Source organism: Sorex fumeus, unplaced genomic scaffold (assembly GCF_029834395.1).
Source record: "Sorex fumeus unplaced genomic scaffold, SorFum_2.1 ptg000061l, whole genome shotgun sequence".
NCBI classification, from domain to species: Eukaryota; Metazoa; Chordata; class Mammalia; order Eulipotyphla; family Soricidae; genus Sorex; species Sorex fumeus.
Genome location: NW_026606118.1, coordinates 12,528,970 through 12,547,394, shown reverse-complemented (window position 1 = coordinate 12,547,394; position 18,425 = coordinate 12,528,970). Strand labels below are relative to the sequence as shown.

Here is an 18,425-nt window from a genome sequence, read left to right as displayed (position 1 = left end):
TCCCGAGTGAGCCCTACAAGCATCATTGACTTGGTGTTCCTTTCTCTACCTCAGCTGCCTTTTCCTCCAGCATGTGAGGCCGGCTTCCAAGCTTTGGAGCGATCCTCCTGGCCCTTAACCACCAATCACTTTTTTTTTCTTTTTGGGTCACACCCGCTGATGCACAGGGGTTACTCCTGGTTCATGCACTCAGGAATCACTCCTGGCATTGCTCGGGGGACCATATGGGATGCTGGGAATCGAACCTGGGTCGGCCGCGCGCAAGGCAAACACCCTACCCATTGTGCTATTGCTCCAGCCCCACCACCAATGACTTTTGAGCCTTCTTGTTCCCTCCTTCATCAGCCACATCTGAGGCTGGGGGACCCGGCGACTCTGCTGGAATCTTTTTCTCTTGGTGTCCAGGATGTGCCCCGGCCCTGGGTTCTGACCTCAGGGGCCGTACCTTCTGTCTGGGGCTTGGTTCCTCTTTCTTCCCAACAAAATTTGGCCTTGATCCTGCATTTCCCTTAAACAAAAAGCCAAAGGCCTTGAGTAGCCTCCAAAGCCCCACCAGCTCTGCCCGCCACATCAAGGCTTCTTAGAAACTCTGCCCGTTTTCGGCCGCTTTTCTCCCACCCAGGGTTCATGACACCGTGGATTCTGAATTACTTTTTGGTTGCTAAACTCATCGAGAAAGCTTTCACTGCTGCCAAACGTGTTTATGACCCATAGTTTAAGAAGCAAGGCTAGGAAGCACCCAGTGGAGGTCCAGATCTTTCCCTTGTTCTTTTTGCTTCAGACACTCTGGCCCCTGGATCTCTGCGCTAAGATTCCTTGTGCTCTCTCCCCGGGATCTGTGAGCCTTATACCCTGACCTCCTGCAGACCACCTGTATACAAATATCTCCTTCTCTTGTAAATCACAACAACTGCATTTAAAACAGAACCAGCACCCCTTCTCCTTCCTTCTTCATTCCTGCACTGCATTGCACATCACGTTCATGCCACTGTACTTTTGTTCTGTTCTTTGGGTCATGCCCAACAGTTCGCAGGGATCACTTCTGGAGGTGCTGGGGGACCATACACAGGGATCAAACTGGGGCCAACAGTATACAAGAGAAATTCCTTACCCACCCCTACCCCAGTAAGATTTCGCTGGCCCCACCTTGTGTTCTTAACTTATCAATTCCTACATCAAATACCAGGAGAGATAGTACATGCTTGTCTTACAAGGGCTGACCCGGGTTTGATCCCTGGCATCCCATACGGTTCCCTGAGCACTGTCAGGAGTGATTCCTGAGTGAAGAACCACGAGTAACCCCTGGGCATTCAGACCCTAAAACAAATCAAGCAAGCAAACAAAAAACCCCCACAAGTAACATCCGAGTTCCTCCCTTGTGCCTGACAGTGGCTCTCCGTGCAGATACAAGTGAAAAACCAAATGTCTCAATTTCTTGACTCTCGCATCCCATTGAGGGGTTAATGGACACTAATAAAGCTAAATCAGTCAACTGTCCATTTAAACGGGAAGAATACCAGCATGGAGGAAACAGGAGAGCAGGGGGCAGGATCTCTCTCCCGCGGACTATGAGCACCCATGAACTTGCGCAGCACAGACGGGATCTTTGTCCCACTGTGTCATCTGTGAATGCCACACCTAGCACGCAGTGGGTGGTCAACACACCTTTCTTTAAGAGGAAATACCAGACGGCTTACTCAGATCTGGGGGCACTTTTTCTATGTTCAAGAACATGAGAACAGCATAATCTTATGCCAGGGCTCTCCATGGCAAGACCCCTACCTGCTACAGGCCCATAACTTCTGAAACGCTGGAAACTCCCAATCCTACAGTGTCCCACCCCCATACATACATGTATTTATCATGTATGTATGTATCAACTCACTAACCGGGCCTGGTTAAGAAATGCACAGCGAACAGAAGAATGGGGCCATCACCGTGACGTGAACTCGAGCTCTCTCAAAAATACCTTCCTGTCTGGAACTTTTCAGACCTGGCTGGACGCGGAGGGGGCTGAAACCCCCGAGCTAGGGGGTGGGGGTGGGGGGAGCCCCACGTTAATACCAACGCAGGAAACGCTCCTGGGTAGCGCTCAGCTCGCCGCACCTGCCCTCCCCCTATGAGCCCCTGGGTCTTCGTCATCCTTTTATCTTTGCAGTTCCTCACCCCCTAGGCATTAATGCTCAGAGACGCGGGTTTTGTGTCCGGGCATGCAGGGCTTTGGACTCTGGGGCTGAGCCACCACCGGTCCGGTGCAAGTGGCCGTGCAACAGTGGGTCGTGCAAGTGGCAAGGTGAGGCCACAGCGGGAGCGGGGAGGAACTGGCACGCCACAAGGCGCCCGGAGGCCGCGGCGAAGCGCACAAGCCCCTCGGCAAAGGCTGGACACTAACCTCTCAGCCAGAAGAGGGAAAGGGCTCGGTCAAGGGCGCAACTCTCAGCGCCCGCCCGGGAACTGCGACGCCGCCGCCGCAGCGCCGAGGAGCAGGAGGAGGAGGCGGGGCCTCCCTTGGGGCCACGCCCCCAAACTAGCCCCGCCCCCCGTGCGCCGCACCGCGCAGCCGCAGACCCGTCCGGCCGCCCGGGGAGCGCGCGGCCGCCCCTGCGCACGTGACGGCCCGAGCACGTGACCCGCGCCGCCGGGACCTTTTCCGCTCCCAGGAGGTCGGGGGGAACCTCCCGGTCCCAGCTTGGCTTCCGCCTTGCGTCGGCTTCCTGATTCCGCCTCTCGGCGCCCGCCGCGGCCCCCACCTTTGTCCCCGGAAGATCTCGGCGTCCTCCAGCCGGCCATTGTTGCTTGTCTCCGGGGGTGGGCCCCTAATAAAGTTCGCGTGTTCAAACTTTTTTTTTTTTTGCCGCCCGCGCTCCGCCCCCTCCCCCCTGCCTCCAGCCCTGAGCGGCTGGTGCGGCCAGAGCGTTGGCGCCGGCTGGGCGCGGGGCCATGGCGGTCACTCCGGAGTCGCTCTCGGGCCAGGACGTCGGGTGCGTGGCGCTGTGCGCGTCCCCCGCGGGCTCCGGCCCCGGCTTCCCGCGGGCCTCGCCGAGAGCCTGCAGGGGACGTCGCCCGCGGGCTGGTCCGCGGAGACCGAAGGCGGCCGGGTCCGGTGCTCTCGGTCCCCCCGCCCGGGCAGCGGCCGCCCCCGAGTCGGGTCCCGCCAGGCTCGCCCGGGCTCGGCGCCGCCACCATTGAGCCGTGACCCGGGCCGCGGCGCGCACGGCGGACTCGGGCTGCGGGGCTCGGACGCGGGCTGCGGGGCTCGGGCTGCGGGGCTCGGACGCGGGCTGCGGGGCTCGGGCTGCTGGGCTCGGACGCGGGCTGCGGGGCTCGGGCTGCGGGGCTCGGACGCGGGCTGCGGGGCTCGGGCTGCGGGGCTCGGACGCGGGCTGCGGGGCTCGGGCTGCTGGGCTCGAACGCAGCTGCGAGGCTCACGACGGGGTGGGGCTGCGGGGTTCGGAAGCGCCTGCGGGGCTCAAACCCGGTTGCGGGGCTCGGGCTGCGGGGCTCGGACGCGGCTGCGAGGCTCACGACGGGATCGGGCTGCGGGGTTCGGAAGCGGTTGCGGGGCTCGGGTGCGGGCTGCGCAGCTCGGGCGCGGCTGCGGGGCTCGGACTGCGGGGTTCGAACGCGGCTGTGGGGTTTGGACATGGTCTCTGGCTGCGGAGCTCACGGTGGGCTCGGGCTGCGGGGCTTGGACGCGGCTGCGGGGCTCGAACGTGGCTGCGGGGCTCGAACGTGGCTGCTGGGCTCGGACACGGTTGCGGGGTTGGGATAACGGGCTGAGGGGTGCGGGTTCGGGGGCCCGGACACGGCTGCGAGGCGCGGGCTGCAGGCTGAGTGCTGAGGCTGCGGGGCTCCTCCACCGGCTGCCGGGGTCGGGCGGGGTCGGGCCCGGGCTGCGGGGCTCCGGCTGCACCTTCCCGGGCGGGCGGGACGCGCCCGTTGGCCTCAGCGCGGAGCTCCCGGCCGCTCCCCGTGCTGCTCTCGGGATATTGAACTCAGGTTCCCTCTCGGGTCCGGGGCGCCCCTGTCCTTTCAGGGAAAGTTCGATTCGGGGCAAGTTAGGGCTGCGGGGGGCGGGCGCGGGGAGGCGAGTTGAGCCGCGTGTCGGCCGCAGATCGGGCGCAGATCGCCTCGGTTGGCCATCCCACCAAGGACAAGGGAGAACTCCGGGTTTTGCACCTGGGAGGGCATTTGCCTTGCGCAGGATCGACCCTGCATCCCACCTGGTCCCCCGAGCCCCTCCAGGAGTGATCCCTTGGCGCAGAGCCAAGAGTCACCTCACCCCACCCCACCCCAGCCGCAGGTTGTGGCCTAAAAACGGGAAATAAAAAAAGAAAAAGGAAAACCTCTTCCAGGTTTTTGCCCACCTTTCCCCATTTAGGCGTTGGCAGGGTAGGTTGTTGGGAAAGTTGTAGACCTCCCCCCCCCACCCTTCACAACAAAACCGAACCCAAGAGTTAAAATCCAACGGCCGGATTTCTGAGCTCGGAGAGGTCTCCAAAGTAGGGCAAAACGCAAAGCCTTCCTTGGCAGACTGGTGGCCCGGGGACGGGTTTGGTAACTTTAAGTTACTGCTTTAAGTTATTGCATAAGTTGGCTTGCTTTTCCACATCTCCCGGTGACTTGAGGGAGGGTGTAAACGAGCTAGTCCATTTTGCTATTTAAAACCTACAGAATTTCATCAAACAAACGGACCCCCTCATCCCCCCCCCAATCATAGGTGTGTCCATCAGAAAGGAGGTGCCTCAAAGGGCTGGAACACAGGCCTGGTTTGCAGGGGACCTCGAGTTAGATTCTCGGTGCCTCAAACCCCCCCCCCCCCAGCATGTCTGGGGGAACCCTGGCCCTGCCCAGCATTGAAGCCCGAGGCAGTGGAGCCCAGTTTCACCGGGAGAGGCTCCCCGACCACCTTGAACACTTTAGAAGCCTCCTCTCCCCACCAAAAAAAAAAAAAAAAATCTTATGTAAAATTCTGATCTGTAAATCTTGACTTGTGTGTGTTGCATCTTTAACTTCTTTCTTTCCTCTTGGGCCACACTCGGCTATTCCCGGGCTTGTTCTGGGGTAGGGGAGGCTGTCTCAGCAGGGACCCCAAGCACCTGGATTTCAGTAGCCCTTCACTTGGGGTGGTCCTGGAGCTCTGCCAAGGAGAAAGCCCTGGGCACCAGCCGGGTGTGGCCCCTCCCCCTCCAAAGGAAGTCTTGGCCAAGATTGACATTTGGCTAAGGGTATGGACAGGAATGAGAGGCGTCTCATTGGTGAAGTCAGATTAGTGTTTCTGTTTTTCAGCTCACTAGCTTGCCATGCAGTTTTATCTTCATTTACTCACCTTCCCAAGAGGGGGAGAGGAGGACAGCCTGTCTGCTGGGCTGATCTTTTTCTGTCTGGTTAAACTGGTTTCCTTTAGTCTAAAGAAATAGATTAAAGGAATAGAATGGGAACCATAAGAATAATTACTTAGAGTGGGAACAATAAGAATAATTATCGGTGGGCCCCGAGCGATAGTACGGTGGGTAGAGCATTTGCCTTTCAAGCAGCCGACCTGGGTTCGATCCTCAGCATCCCGTATGGTCCCCCGAGCAGCTCCAGGAGTAATTCCTGAGTGCAGAACCAGGAGTAACCCCGGTGCATTGCTGGTTGTGATCCCAAAAGCCCCCCCACAAAAGAAGAATTACTGGACCGTGTTGTTAGAGGCCCCAGGCTGCCTGTCCAGGTTTCTCTGATCAGTGGCCCGATGGTGCTGACTCATCTCAGCAGTGGCTGAACCAAAGGGGCTTTTCTATGGAGCAGGGCGGTCCTGAGCGGAGCAACGCTGGTCTTCCTGCGTTCATGCCACTAATCTAACTGCACGGTGTGACTCTCTTTCCAGATCCTTCGCCTACTTGACAATTAAAGACAGAATACCACAGATCTTAACCAAGGCTATTGATTCCTTGCATAGACACAAAAGTGAATTTTTTGAGAAGCATGGAGAGGTAAGACTTGTGTTTTTAACTTTAAAACTTGTGAACGCTTTAACAGAAGCACCCCATTGCTTTTCTCTGCATGTGGTCATGTTCAACCCGTAGAGAAAGAATTTTAGCTCCTATGACATAAAACACGTGCTAGGGGAAAAGGAAGCTTAGATAGAGAAGAGAGCACCAAAAAAAGGGTGTTGGGTGGGAGAGGCATGCTGAAAGTAGACTATAAACCAAACATGATTGTCACCCATTGCCTCTTTTGCAAACCACAACACCCAATAGGAGAGAGAGAACAAAAGGGAATGCCCTGCCACAGAGGCAGGGTGGGATGGAGGGGATGGGGGGTGGGAGGGATGCTGGGACCTGTGGTGGTGGAGGATGGGCGCTGATGGAGGGATGGGTGTTTGATCATTGTATAACTGAAACCCAGGCACAAAAATTTGTAAGTCTACAACTGTACCTCATGGTGCCTCACTAATAACTAAATAAATAAATGTATTTTTAAAAATGGGTGGGGAGACAAGGGTCTTGCCTTGCCAGCAGGCCTGGGTTCTATCCCCAGCACCACAGATGGTCCTCCACCCTCCTGTGTTCAGGCAGGAGGAAACCCTGAGCACAGCTGGGCGTGGACCCAAAACAGCCACCACCAAAGGCACTAAGGACTCAGTCCCAGTGGCAGAATGCCGGCCAGGCCCCTGGGCTGGGAGGTCACAGGATTCGGGTGGGGTGGGTTTCTAGTTCAGTCAACACACCCTTCCCTCCGCCTCTCTCTGTCTCACTGTCTTACAGTATGGAAGGTGGGATAGTGTTAATGAAAGAGTTGGACTTTGTGGTTTGATTTTTAAAACTTAAGAATTTGTTTCGCGGCTGGAGCAATAACACACCGGGTAGGGCATTTGCCTTGCACGTGATCGACGACCCAGTTCGATTCCCAGCATCCCATATGGTCCCCCAAGCACTACCAGGAGTGATTCCTGAGTGCAGAGCTAGGAGTAACCTGAGGATCGCCAGGTGTGACCCAAAAAGCAAAAAAAAAAAAAGAAGAATTTGTTTTGTTTTAAGGCCCACCTTAGGCCTTGCTTAGTGCTAATTCAGGGAAGAAGCTCTGTATTCAGGGATCTCTGGGCAGACTTGGGGGACCTTGTGGTGTGCTGGAAATTGAGCCCCAGTCAGCCATGTACAAGGCCAGCGCCCTCCTCGCTGTCCTGTCTCTCTGACCCCTTAAGAATGTTTATTTAGGCCCTGAAGAGATAGTATAGCGGGTATGCCTCGTATGTGCTGACCCAGGTTTGATCCTGGCTTCCTGTATAGTTCCCCAGGAGTAAGTGAACCAGGAGTAAACCTTAAGCATTGCTGACAGTCCCTATACCACCCCCCAAGGAAGTTTTAATTTGGGGGCAGAGATACAGTGGCATGGGGACCTTGCCACCAGCCTGGGTTTGATTCCAGGGATCTGAGCCCCACCAGGAGTGATCTCTGAGCACAGAGCCAGGAATAGGCCCCGAGTACTTACGACTGTAGTCTGAAAACAAGAACGTTGTTAAGGGGGCTGGGGAGAGGCTCAACAGACGGGGGAAGCTCCAGGTTCAGACTGTGCCATAGATGGTCCCCAAATACTGCGAGGGGTATTCCGGAGCACTTGTGGCTCAGACACAAACCTCCAGAATGTAATAGCCTCTGAAGAGACAAAAAAATGTTCTGAAATGTCACTGTCACTGTCACGGTCCTCCCATTGTTCATCGATTTGCTCGAGCGGGCCCAGTAATGTCTCCATTTTGAGACTTGTTATTAACTGTATTTAGCATAGCACAGCGGTAGGGCGTTTGCCTTGCACGCAGCCAACATGGCCGACCCGAGTTTGATTCCTCCGCCCCTCTCGGAGAGCCCGGCAAGCTACCGAGAGTATTCGATATGCCAGACACAGTAACAACAAAGTCTCCAATGGAGACGTTACTGGGCCCGCTCGAGCAAATCGATGATCAACGGGAGGGCCTTTACCTTTACCTTTAGCATATTGAATACGTCACAGGTAGCTTGCCGGGCTCTCCGAGACGGGTGGAGGAATCGAACCCAGCTCAGCCAGGTTGGCCACATGCAAGGCAAATGCCCTACCCGCTGTGCTATCGTTCCAGCCCTCTGAAATGTAATTTTGCCATAGGTTTAGGTTCATCAAAACGTGATTCTAGAGGAAATACTTGTACCCTTGTTTGGGAGCAGGGACAGAGCGGTGCTCACACCTCACTCCTGACTGCCCAGGGAACCTGACCCTGCCAAGGCCATTAGTCCTCGTATATATGTTTCCATAGAATTAGAAATCACTGTAGTTACTTACGTGCCTGTTTTTTTCCTGTATTTCTGCAGGAAGGCATGGAAGCTGAAAAGAAAGCCATTTCCCTCCTTTCTAAATTACGAAACGAATTGCAGACGGACAAGCCCATCATTCCTTTGGTTGAAAAGTTTGTGGATACCGATATATGGAACCAGTATCTAGAGCACCAAGGGCATCTGCTCCATGACAGCGATGAGAAACCACGGTGGTTCTATTCTCCGTGGCTGTTTGTGGAGTGCTACATGTACCGGAGGATCCACGAGGCCATTATCCAGAGGTGAGCATGGCATCATCGAGTCTCCTGTGGGTTTAGGGAGGCCGTGAAATACTCGTCATACCGGAAAGCAGAACCGGAAAGGCTAGTGCGGAGATCGAAGTGCATCCCTGCGTATGGCTGAGACCCAGTTGGGTCCCTGTACCACATGGACCCCCTCAACATCACCGGGTACAACGTGGACACCCCCAAGCATCTCCCCTGGCCCTCACATTGAACCACTGACCCTGCTGGCAGAGAGTAGCTGGGAAGACCACCCCCCACCCTGTTGAAATTAAAATAATAAATGGTGGAACCGAATTCGGCCCAGCGGATATAGTTGTACACAAGCTGGGTCGGTAGCGATTCCTCCCAATAGGAACCACTTACCTAGTCTCCAGGGGAGGAGCTGCACTGGCGCTCTGGAGCACTGTCCTCCCGTTGTTCATCGATTTGCTCGAGCGGGCACCAGGAACGTCTCCATCGTGAGACTTGTTGTTACTGTGTTTGGCATATGGAATACGCCACGGGGAGCTTGCCAGGCCCTGCTGTACGGGCGGGATACTCTGTAGCTTGCTGGGTTCTCCGGGAGGGACGGAGGAATCGAACCCCGATCGGCCGCATGCAAGGCAAACACCCTACCCGCTGTACTATCGCTCCAGGAGCTGATCCTTTTAAAACCCTTTCCTTCTAGAATAAAACAAATTGCACTTGCTGAACAAAACAAACAAAAAATGCTCATTGGAAATCTTTTTAAAAGGCAAGATAGAACAAAGCAAGGGCATTCTGGGAGTCGGTAGAGTGCCTCTGTTGTTCACTCGGTTTTTCCAAGGTGCTAGACCCCAGGCGTCATGCATGCCAGCCCAGCCCTTTACTGAGCCACACCAAAGGCTCTCTGGGGAGCACAGGGGTTGGCTGGCTCGGAGCCTGCTCTCTCACCCCGCCCTGAGCCGTCTTGCTGACCCTGTAGCACCTGGGGCTCAGTGCCTCACCAAAAGAAAGTGATGGGGCCGTGGTTCTGTCTGTCTTGGGACCGGGCTGTCGGCCTTCACTGTCACCCATGTTGTCCTTTCCGTTGGTGATACTTCGGTTATGTGACTAAATTCCAATCTCTTTTCCCTGTTCACTCTTCCCCCCCTCCTCCCTTTTTTTTATTGATTCACCATGAGGTGCAGTAACAGACCTTTCATGTTTGAGCTTTGGTCATACAATCATCAAACGCTCATTCCTTCACCAGTGCACGTTTTCCACCACCAAAGTCCCCAGTATCCTCCCCCCAGGGGGAGGTTCCTTACTTCCCCCTGCCTGTGTGGCAGACAGTTTCCACACTACTCTCTCTACTTTGGTTACCTTCAGTATTTGAGCCCAGTCCTACCACCACTTATACCTGCCGAGAAGGCAATGCTGGATAGTGTGTTTTGTATCGCTTGAGATGGATAGAATATAATGCCATGTGTGAGCTTAAGTAGGCGGTGGCCATGTGTGGGCATCATCCCAGAATCCCATCTCCCTATTCACTCTTGGATATTTGAATGCTCCGGCTTAATTTTTTTTCCTTTCCTTTTTTGTTTTTTCTTTGTCTTACATTCTTCTATCACTGGAGCGATAGCACAGCGGGTAGGGCGTTTGCCTTGTATGCAGCCGACCTGGGCAACCTGGGTTCGATTCCTCCACCCCTCTCAGAGAGCCCGGCAAGCTACTGAGAGTTTCTCACCCGCACGGCAAAGCCTGGCAAGCTCCCTGTGACGTATTCGATATGCCAAGCACAGTAACAAGTCTCACGATGGAGACGTTACTGGGCCCGCTCGAGCAAATCGATGAACAACGGGAGGACAGTGCAGTGCTAACATTGTTCTATTAATATATGTGTGCAGGTCTGCTTTAGTGTTCAATAACTGGTTCTATCATATCTCCACACCAAGGTGTCAGGTGGGTCATCTCCCTCTGACTAGATTCAGGGAGGAGGAGGGTCACGTGCACTTTGTGAACTGTCAAAGCTGGGGACTTGATGCTGGTTTCAGTTCTGTGGCCAGACACACACAGGAATACATGTGGGCTGCAGGACCGTGAGGAGGGTGGGCGGGACTGAAGCACAGGACTCAGTGTGGGGACACCTTGTGGGATGGCCCGAGGCACAGTGGGGCAGTGAGTGCTGGGCGAGTCTCAGAGCTCCTCTGGACTAGTGGGCTGGCGGGGGCTGGCTCCGGGGCTCATTTCTTTTCCACCTCTCCTTTCTTGGGTTCTTGTTTCCGCTTGTAATCAGCCTTGGTGGCTTTGATGGCATCCTCAGCTAGCGTGGGCAGTGCAGTGTCATGGGGGGAGGCAGAGTTCTTTGGTGATGTCCATGTTTTTTTTTGTGTTTTTTTTTTTTTTTAATTGAATCACCGTGAGAGCAGTTACAAAACTTTCAGGTTTAAGTCTCTGTCACACAATAATCAAACACCCGTCCCTTCACCAGTTCCCATTTTCCACCACCAAGAACCCCAGTATACCACCCTCCCACCCACCCCCTGCCTGTGTGACAGATGATTTCCACTTGACTCTCTACTTTGATTGCATTCAATTTTTTGACAGAAGACCCACTATTATTATTTGGAATTCCCCCCCCCCCCCCAACATTCAGACCTGCCGAGAAGGCGTCATTAGATAGTTTGTTTTCTATTTTTCATCACATCACCACACACTGGGGGCCCTCACCAATCCAGTCCCGACATTTTATGATTTCTTGTCAAGGGAGTTGACATTTCTGGGTGTGTTTTGTTTTTGTTTGTTTGCTTGTTTTGCTTTTTGGGTCACACCCAGCAGTGCACAGGGGTTACTCCAGGCTCTGTACGTCACGGGGAGCTTGCCAGGCTTTGCTGTGTGGGCGAGATACTCTCAGTAGCTTGCCGGGCTCTCTGAGAGGGGTGGAGGAATCGAACCCAGGTCGGCCAGGTTGGCCGCATGCAAGGCAAATGCTACCCGCTGTACTATTGCTCCAGCCCGTGTAAATGCTGGTATAGTTACATCTTTTCCACTTCCAAAATTTTATTTTGAGGTTGGGGGGCACACCTAGAGTGTTCAGGGACATCTCCTGGCCTGTGCTCTGACGTAGACACGGACACACAGACAGGCAGACAGACAGGCCGTGCTCGGGGACCGTGTGTGCTGGAGATGGACCCGGGTCCGCCACAAGTCAGGCCAGCCTTCACCCCGTGCTGTCCCTCAAACCCCAGAGGGTGACAGGTGCCTTCACGCTGACTTAGGGCTGGGTCCCTGGGGCTGTGATGGGGCACCCGCCTGGCATGAGTCTACCCCCCGGCACCCACACCGCACAGTGGTACGGAGGCACCCCAATGTCTTCCTGGTGCTTTTCTTGATTTTCCAGCCCGCCGATCGACACCTTCGATGTGTTTCGAGAATCGAAGGAGCAGAGTTTCTTCGAGTCGCTGGAGTCCATCCGCAGCCTGTGCGCCTGCCTGCAGGAGACGCTGGGCACGCCCGACGCCCTCCACGGCGAGCGGCTCAAGGCCGAGTTCTTCAAGTTCCTCCAGGTAGACACGCCGTCTCTGTGGGCCATTATGGGTAGCGTCTCTGTGGGCCATTATGGGTAGCGAGGGCCTCTGCTGTCACGGGACGGTGAGCAGTGATATGCGCCAGTCAGCCTGTCCTGAGGAGGGTGGGGAGGGGAGGGGACACGGGTCTGCCGCTTCCTTGTGCTTCTGAGGGAGTTTCTTGAGCTCCGCCCCATGTCTGACTCGGGTGAGAAGGGCCTGTGCACCGCGTCAGGTTCTGTGAGCCTCTAGCCGATGGGCTTCGCAGAAGGTCGAGCTGGGTGTGGTCGAGCTGGCTGCAGTTCTCGTCAGGGCATCCTGGCCCGTTTTTGTATCTGCCCCGTACCGCCCCGAGGTTTCACTGCATCCCAGCCTTTAAAGGTCATCAGGGCCTGGAGTGACGGTATAGCACACGACTGACCTGGGTGTCATCCCTGGCATCTCGGATGGGCCTCAGAGCCCACCAGGAGTGACCAGTGAGCCCCAAGCGCTGCTGCGTGTGCCCCCACTGAACAGAAACAAAACCAACTAGTCAGATTGGGGCGGGGGGGTGAGGTGCTTGCCTCGCACACAACCTACCTGGGTTCAATCCCTGGCATCCCGTGTGGTCCCCTGAGCACCACAAGGAGCGATCCTGGTGCAGAGCCAGGAGTAAGCCCTGAGCATCACTGGGTGACATGACCAAAATGAAAAAAAAAAAAATGGGGGGGCGGGTAACTATCTCTAAGCCCCCATTTTTTCCAGAGTCATGAGAAATATTCGAGAAAGACTGCTCCGAGGAGATGGGGGAATGTTTCAGGCAGAGCAGGGGCTGCTGGGGGACAGGCCTGAGGGCAGGGTGCCCACTTGGTGTGACTGTGTGTTTGTGCATTTATTTCTGTGTGTATGTGTCTCTGTGTGTCCAAGTCTGTGCGTCTGTGTGTGTCTGTGCATCTGTGTTCGTCTGTGTTTGTGTCTGTGTTATCTGTATTTGTGTGTGTGTGTGTCTGTCTGTCTGTGTGTATGTCTGTGCCCGTGTGTCTGAGGCCCTGAGTTGGGGACCCCATCGGGTGAATGTGGACAGGGAGGTGGGACAAGGCTCAGGCCGGGGCTCAGGTGTCGGTGAAAGTGGCCAGATCTGGCACTCAAGGTCTGAGCAGAGGAATGACACGTTGTCTCGTTGTGTATGAGTCTTGACACATCGACAACATCCTGCAGTCACTGTTAAAGCATACTCAGGTGTCAGCCGAGGCGACTCTGTTCACGGCCCACTCCCCTACTCCCGAGAGCGGCCTGCGCGCCCCGGTTGAGTGGGCGCTGACCTGTGGTTGCGGTGACCACAGCCGAGGAGCGAGCAGAGCCAGCTGCCCGCCTGGGGAAGTTGCCGGGTGTCAGTCTTCCGAGTCTTGGTGTTTGTTTCCTTCCAGGCCACCCACCCTTTATGCTTAGAACTCAGAAGGAACCCCCAGTCCTCCTCCTCCTCCTCCCCCCGCACCTCATTTCAGTCCTGCCCTGTCCGCCGCCTCTGCCTGCTCTCAGGGGTGGGCTGGATCCCCTCCCCCCTCCCCCACTGTCCACACCCTCTCTCCCTCTCCTGCTGTCTTTCCCTCCCCGTGAGCTGTTGGGATGCACCCACCCCGGGGGCTAGGGAGAGACCAGGAGCGTCCCAGCAGCCTGCAGCCCAGGTGCTGCCTCGGCCCTGGGTATGTGTCTTCCTCCAGCTTGGACGCGTGACTTTTTGGTCACGTGAGAAAAGACTCATGTCACACCAGGGAGAGACCCCCGCGTGCTGAGCGCGTGCCCTGGTGTGGGGGGCGGGGGGGGGAGGGCGCTTCCTGCCCGTCTTGGGGGCCTTTGGGCTCCCAGCTGGGAGTTGCCCCTGAGCATCACCGGCTCTTACCCAATTTTGGTTTGTTTTGTGTTTTAGGGGATCACACCCCTGGTGCTGGGGTTACTCCTGGCTCTGCACTCAGGAATTAACCCCTGGCGGTGCTTGGGGGACCATATGGGATGCTGGGAATCGAACCCGAGTCAGCTGTGTGCAAGGCAGACGCCCTACTCAATGTACTCAATGTACTCAATGTACTGTCTCTCAGACTGACCCCTCCAACTTTTTTTGAGGGGGGAGTGTGGGGGGCACACCTGACGATGCTCAAGAGACCCTATGGATGCCTGGGTCTGCCGTGTGCAAGGCAACTACACTGTCTCTCCGGCCCAAACCCTCCAACTTTTTTGTAAAATCTGGTTTTCTTTTAAAAATAATTTCTTCTGGGGGGCCGGACACTTAGCACAGGAGTCAAGGCCCTTGTCTTGCCTGTCTCTGGCATTGCTCCTGGTCTCCTGGGCACAGAATGGGCACCCACCACCCTCCTTAACGAGGAAACAATACCTTGGGCTGGTATTGCCTTTCTACTCGAGCAGGAAAAGAGTATTTGGGGCAGTATCTACTGACCGGCCAAGGTATTGGCCACGGCACACACGTCCACTGATTCTCACAGTCTCGTTGCGGAACCTGAGCGGTGGACACTGCCTCCCTTACTGCTGGGGTCTGAACCAAGCGGTGGACACTGCCTCCCTTACTGCTGGGTTCCCAGCCCAGAATCTGCCCCTCAAATGTGAAATTCACTTATTAGAGTTGGAAGGGCCTTTAGACCTGCCTCTTAGCCAATTTTTTTTCGAGAGAGAGCTAAAGCCGAGGTAGTTTGCCATGTCCTCAGATTAGAGGGCTCCTGGCAGGTGCGCGGGGCGGCCGAGAGGGAACCCGGAAGCCAAGGGTCTCGGGGGCTACCCTAGAGAGAAGAAAGAAACGTTCACTGTCTGTCACATTTAGAAACTTGGTCGTCCCTTTTCTGACCTCTGATGGTATTCTGTTGGCTGCAGAATGCAAAGACTAGGATTCTAGCGACACTATCTGGATGCTAATGCCATCCGGGCCAGTTTCCTGATGTTCTTTTTCCCGGTGACCAGGCGTTTTTTTATTGACTGCTGGGCCCGGGTCCTAGACAGCTCAGCGGACGGTGCAAGGGGTGGAGCCCGGGTAGCTCCCTGCCACTGCGCTTAGTTCCTTGGGCACTGATGGGTTGGCACAAAAACAGATGACAGAAGATGCTCTCTTCATTAGCAGAGAAAGTGGAGACTTTAAGAAGACTTCCAGTCCCCAAGACTTCTAGTATTTTTATGAGTCTAGCTCCTTCTTCCGTGCTATATCAGCAGACATCGTGTGTGCGTTGATAATTCAAAAGGAGAGTAAATACACATATATTTTTGTTTTCTTTTTCAGATTTCACTGTGGGGAAATAAGTGTGATCTCTCTCTATCAGGCGGAGAAAGTCGATCCCAGAAGACCAATATAATCAACTCCCTGGAGGACCTCAAACCGTTCATCCTGGTCAACGACATGGAGCGTCTCTGGTCCCTGCTCGACAAGTGCCGGCAGGCCCAGGGCAGCGCAGCCGTCCGCGTGGCCCTCGTTCTGGATAATTCCGGGTTCGAGCTGGTCACAGATTTAGTCCTAGCCGACTTCTTGTTAACCTCGAAGCTGGCTACCGAGATCTATTTTTACGGGAAGATGATCCCCTGGTTCGTCTCCGATACCACCGCCCGTGATTTTAAGTGGCTGATCGACCAGGCCAGGCAGTCGGGCCACCAGGGGGTGTCCAAGTGTGGGGGCGACTGGGGCAGGTACGTGGAGACGGGCCGGTGGGTGTACCGCGACCACGTCTTCTGGACCCTGCCCCACGAGTACAGCGCCATGGCCCAGGTGGCGCCGGACCTGTACGCCGAGCTCCAGATGGCCCAGCTCGTGCTGTTCAAGGGCGACCTGAACTACCGGAAGCTGACGGGCGACCGCAAGTGGGAGTTCACCGTCCCCTTCCACCGGGCCCTGAACGGCTTCCACCCAGCCCCACTCTGCAGCATCCGGACCCTGAAGGCTGAGATCCAGGTGGGCCTGCAGCCGGGCCAGGGCGAGCAGCTCACGGCCTCCGAACCCACCTGGTTGACCACCGGCAAGTACGGTGTCTTCCAGTTCGACGGGCCGCTGTGACGTGCCCCGGACCTCCTTAGGGAAGGGGTGTGCGGGCCGAGCTGGTTGGCCGTGACCCCCTGCCTCTCAGACCCAGCCTTCTCCCCTGGGGGCCTTCCGTACCGGGGGAGGGATGGAGGAAGCTAGTTACAGATATTTATTTTATGTTGGAATTTTCGTAATTTATTTCTCATCAAATACTTAGCTTCAAGGAGTTCGGCTGGGGCTCGGAGCCGTAGTACAGTGGGTAGGGCGTTTGCCTTGCATGCGGCCGACCCAGGTTCAATCCCCTGGTGGTCACCCAAGCATCGCCAGGTGTTAATTCCTGAGTGCAGAGCCAGGAGCAACCCCTGAGCATCGCTGGGTGTGACCCAAAAAGCAAAAATCAATAAATAAAACATTGGAAAACAAAAACAGAGTTCGGATGACCATGGCTCTTTATTGAGGAGGAAACAAAAGTATTTAAGAGTTCTGCTTTTTTTGTTTGTTGGTTGGTTTGTTAAAAAAATTTTTTTTTCAGTGCTAATGCTGCATGGTATTCCACATTTTAAGGAGCATGGGGCTTTGCTTATTTGGGGTCCAGGGCTTTCTAAACACGTGCATTTTAATGATTGTAAAGAGGCATTTCTTACAACTGTGATGTTTTTACACATAAAACTTACCTCAGATTAATACCAACTTGAATATATTTCAACAGCCTGCTTGCTGTATTTGCACATATTTGCATTTTGATTGACCTCTGGGTGGAGGGGGGGAAACAAAATTGAACAGAATGAAACAAATGGTTTTGAAGAAATGTAATGTATTTTACATTCTGCTTGTTATAGCCAAAATCAAGCCAAGCGGTGTCTTTTAAAACATGAATGTTTTAAGCAAGTAGGTTTTTAGGTTGGTCTCTGCCATTTAAAAAAAAAAGTGCTTTAGAGAGAAAAAAAAATTTTGTGCATTGTATTTGAAATCCTACTAACATATATTCTTACTCCGTTCTTTGGCGGTGACCAGATTTTAAAGATTGAGTTTCCATTCTTTTCTGTTTTGAATCTAAAATTGGGAAATAAATCTGGGAAAAGGATTTGCATTGGAATAATAAAATTAATTTTCCTGAAAATCTCATTGGTTTTATTTTCTTTCCCGATCTGCAAGGGTTCCTCTTTTAAGTATTTAAGTTCCCCCAAACCACCGAGCTTATCTGGAGCAGCGTGGGACACTGGCTCTTTGTATTTTGCATATATTTCCCAAAGTGCTGGATTTTTCTGCTCCTCCCCCCGCCCCTCCCCATCAGTACAGGAGATTTGGAGGTATGGGGAAGTCCCTCACCCCTTCTAAGAAAGAGCACTGGGGGCCAAGACACGGTATAAGGTTAAAGCACTTGTGTTGCAAGTGGTCACCCAACCCTGGCTCAATGCCAGGCACCACACACAATCCCCGAGCTGGGCCAGGCAGGAGTGACCCTCGTACACACGCCCCACGGGAAAAGCAGGGAAGCAAGCCGGAACCAGGGGAGTGCCCCGTGGGTGAGGAGGTTCAGCACGATGGAATGCTTACAGGCATGGGGGCGGGGGGCGGGGGACTCATTGCACCAGGCTTAAAGGGCAGGACTTAAGGCGCTTAGGTATATTGCTGCCATAACCACAGAGTCTCCTGCCCCTGCGCCTGGCTGTCCTCGCCGGGGCCCCTTGGAGGGGAGCGGGTTGAGTTTCCCTCCCCGCCCCGACCAGGGCTCCAGCAGCCGAAGACCTCCAGAACCAGCCACCACCATCCTGAGACCACTCTCCGCACACATGAAGGTACCAGCAGAGGAACAAAGGCATGCGGGTCCCGGGGCTGAGATCTCCAAGCCTGCTCGGATCGGGGCTGAGCATCCTCCACCCAGATTCTCCAAATTCCAGTAGGCGGGGGGTCACACCCACCAACTGACCCCCAAGCACCGTGTAATCCCATCAACGGCCAAGACCCAGAGACTATAAAAACCAGCTCTCGGAAGCATACGGCCACATCTTATTATCACAGTCTTACTTACTTTGGACAACCTGGCAGGCTACCGAATGTAACCTGCCCACACGGCAGAGTCTGGCAAACTCCCTATGGCGTACCCAATATGACAAATACCAGTAACAATGAAGGGTCTCATTCTCCTAACCCTGAAAGAGCCTTGAATATGGCACTTTTTAAAAAAAATCTCAGGGCTAGGACGAAGGAGACGTTACTGGTGCCTGCTCGAGGCAATCGATGAACAACAGGATGATTGTGATCGTGACCACAGTCCATGCCCGCCTTGCCCGGGAAGCTGGCAGTCCCTGTCTAGCTCCGTCTGGCTTTCTGGCTACACAGAATAAGGACCAGCTTC

At 54.8% G+C, this 18,425-nt stretch overlaps 2 protein-coding genes across 2 annotated transcripts in view; one reads left to right on the top strand and one right to left on the bottom strand.

The window, feature by feature from the left end:
- RMND1 (required for meiotic nuclear division 1 homolog) overlaps positions 1 to 2,475 on the bottom strand; it is a 50,458-nt gene extending 47,983 nt beyond the window's left edge. Inside the window, exon 1 of the mRNA XM_056126190.1 lies at positions 2,393 to 2,475. The gene's annotated coding sequence lies outside the window, so the exon portion shown is untranslated. The remainder of the gene's footprint in view (positions 1 to 2,392) is intronic.
- A 393-nt stretch (positions 2,476 to 2,868) lies between these two features.
- Positions 2,869 to 17,167, top strand: ARMT1 (acidic residue methyltransferase 1). The gene is made up of 5 exons (XM_056126086.1): positions 2,869 to 2,981; positions 5,870 to 5,975; positions 8,322 to 8,566; positions 11,910 to 12,075; positions 15,335 to 17,167. Exons 1-5 carry the CDS (start codon positions 2,941 to 2,943, stop codon positions 16,097 to 16,099), a joined length of 1,323 nt encoding a protein of 440 aa, XP_055982061.1. The 5' UTR covers positions 2,869 to 2,940; the 3' UTR covers positions 16,100 to 17,167.
- The last annotated feature ends 1,258 nt before the right edge of the window (positions 17,168 to 18,425 follow it).

Bases quoted from the DNA above. Each gene is read 5' to 3' on its own strand.
- ARMT1 (XM_056126086.1), top strand. From the start codon at position 2,941: ATGGCGGTCACTCCGGAGTCGCTCTCGGGCCAGGACGTCGG. The intron at 2,982-5,869 runs GTGCGTGGCGCT...CTCTCTTTCCAG, and splicing joins CTCTCGGGCCAGGACGTCGG to ATCCTTCGCCTACTTGACAA. The intron at 8,567-11,909 runs GTGAGCATGGCA...TTGATTTTCCAG, and splicing joins CACGAGGCCATTATCCAGAG to CCCGCCGATCGACACCTTCG.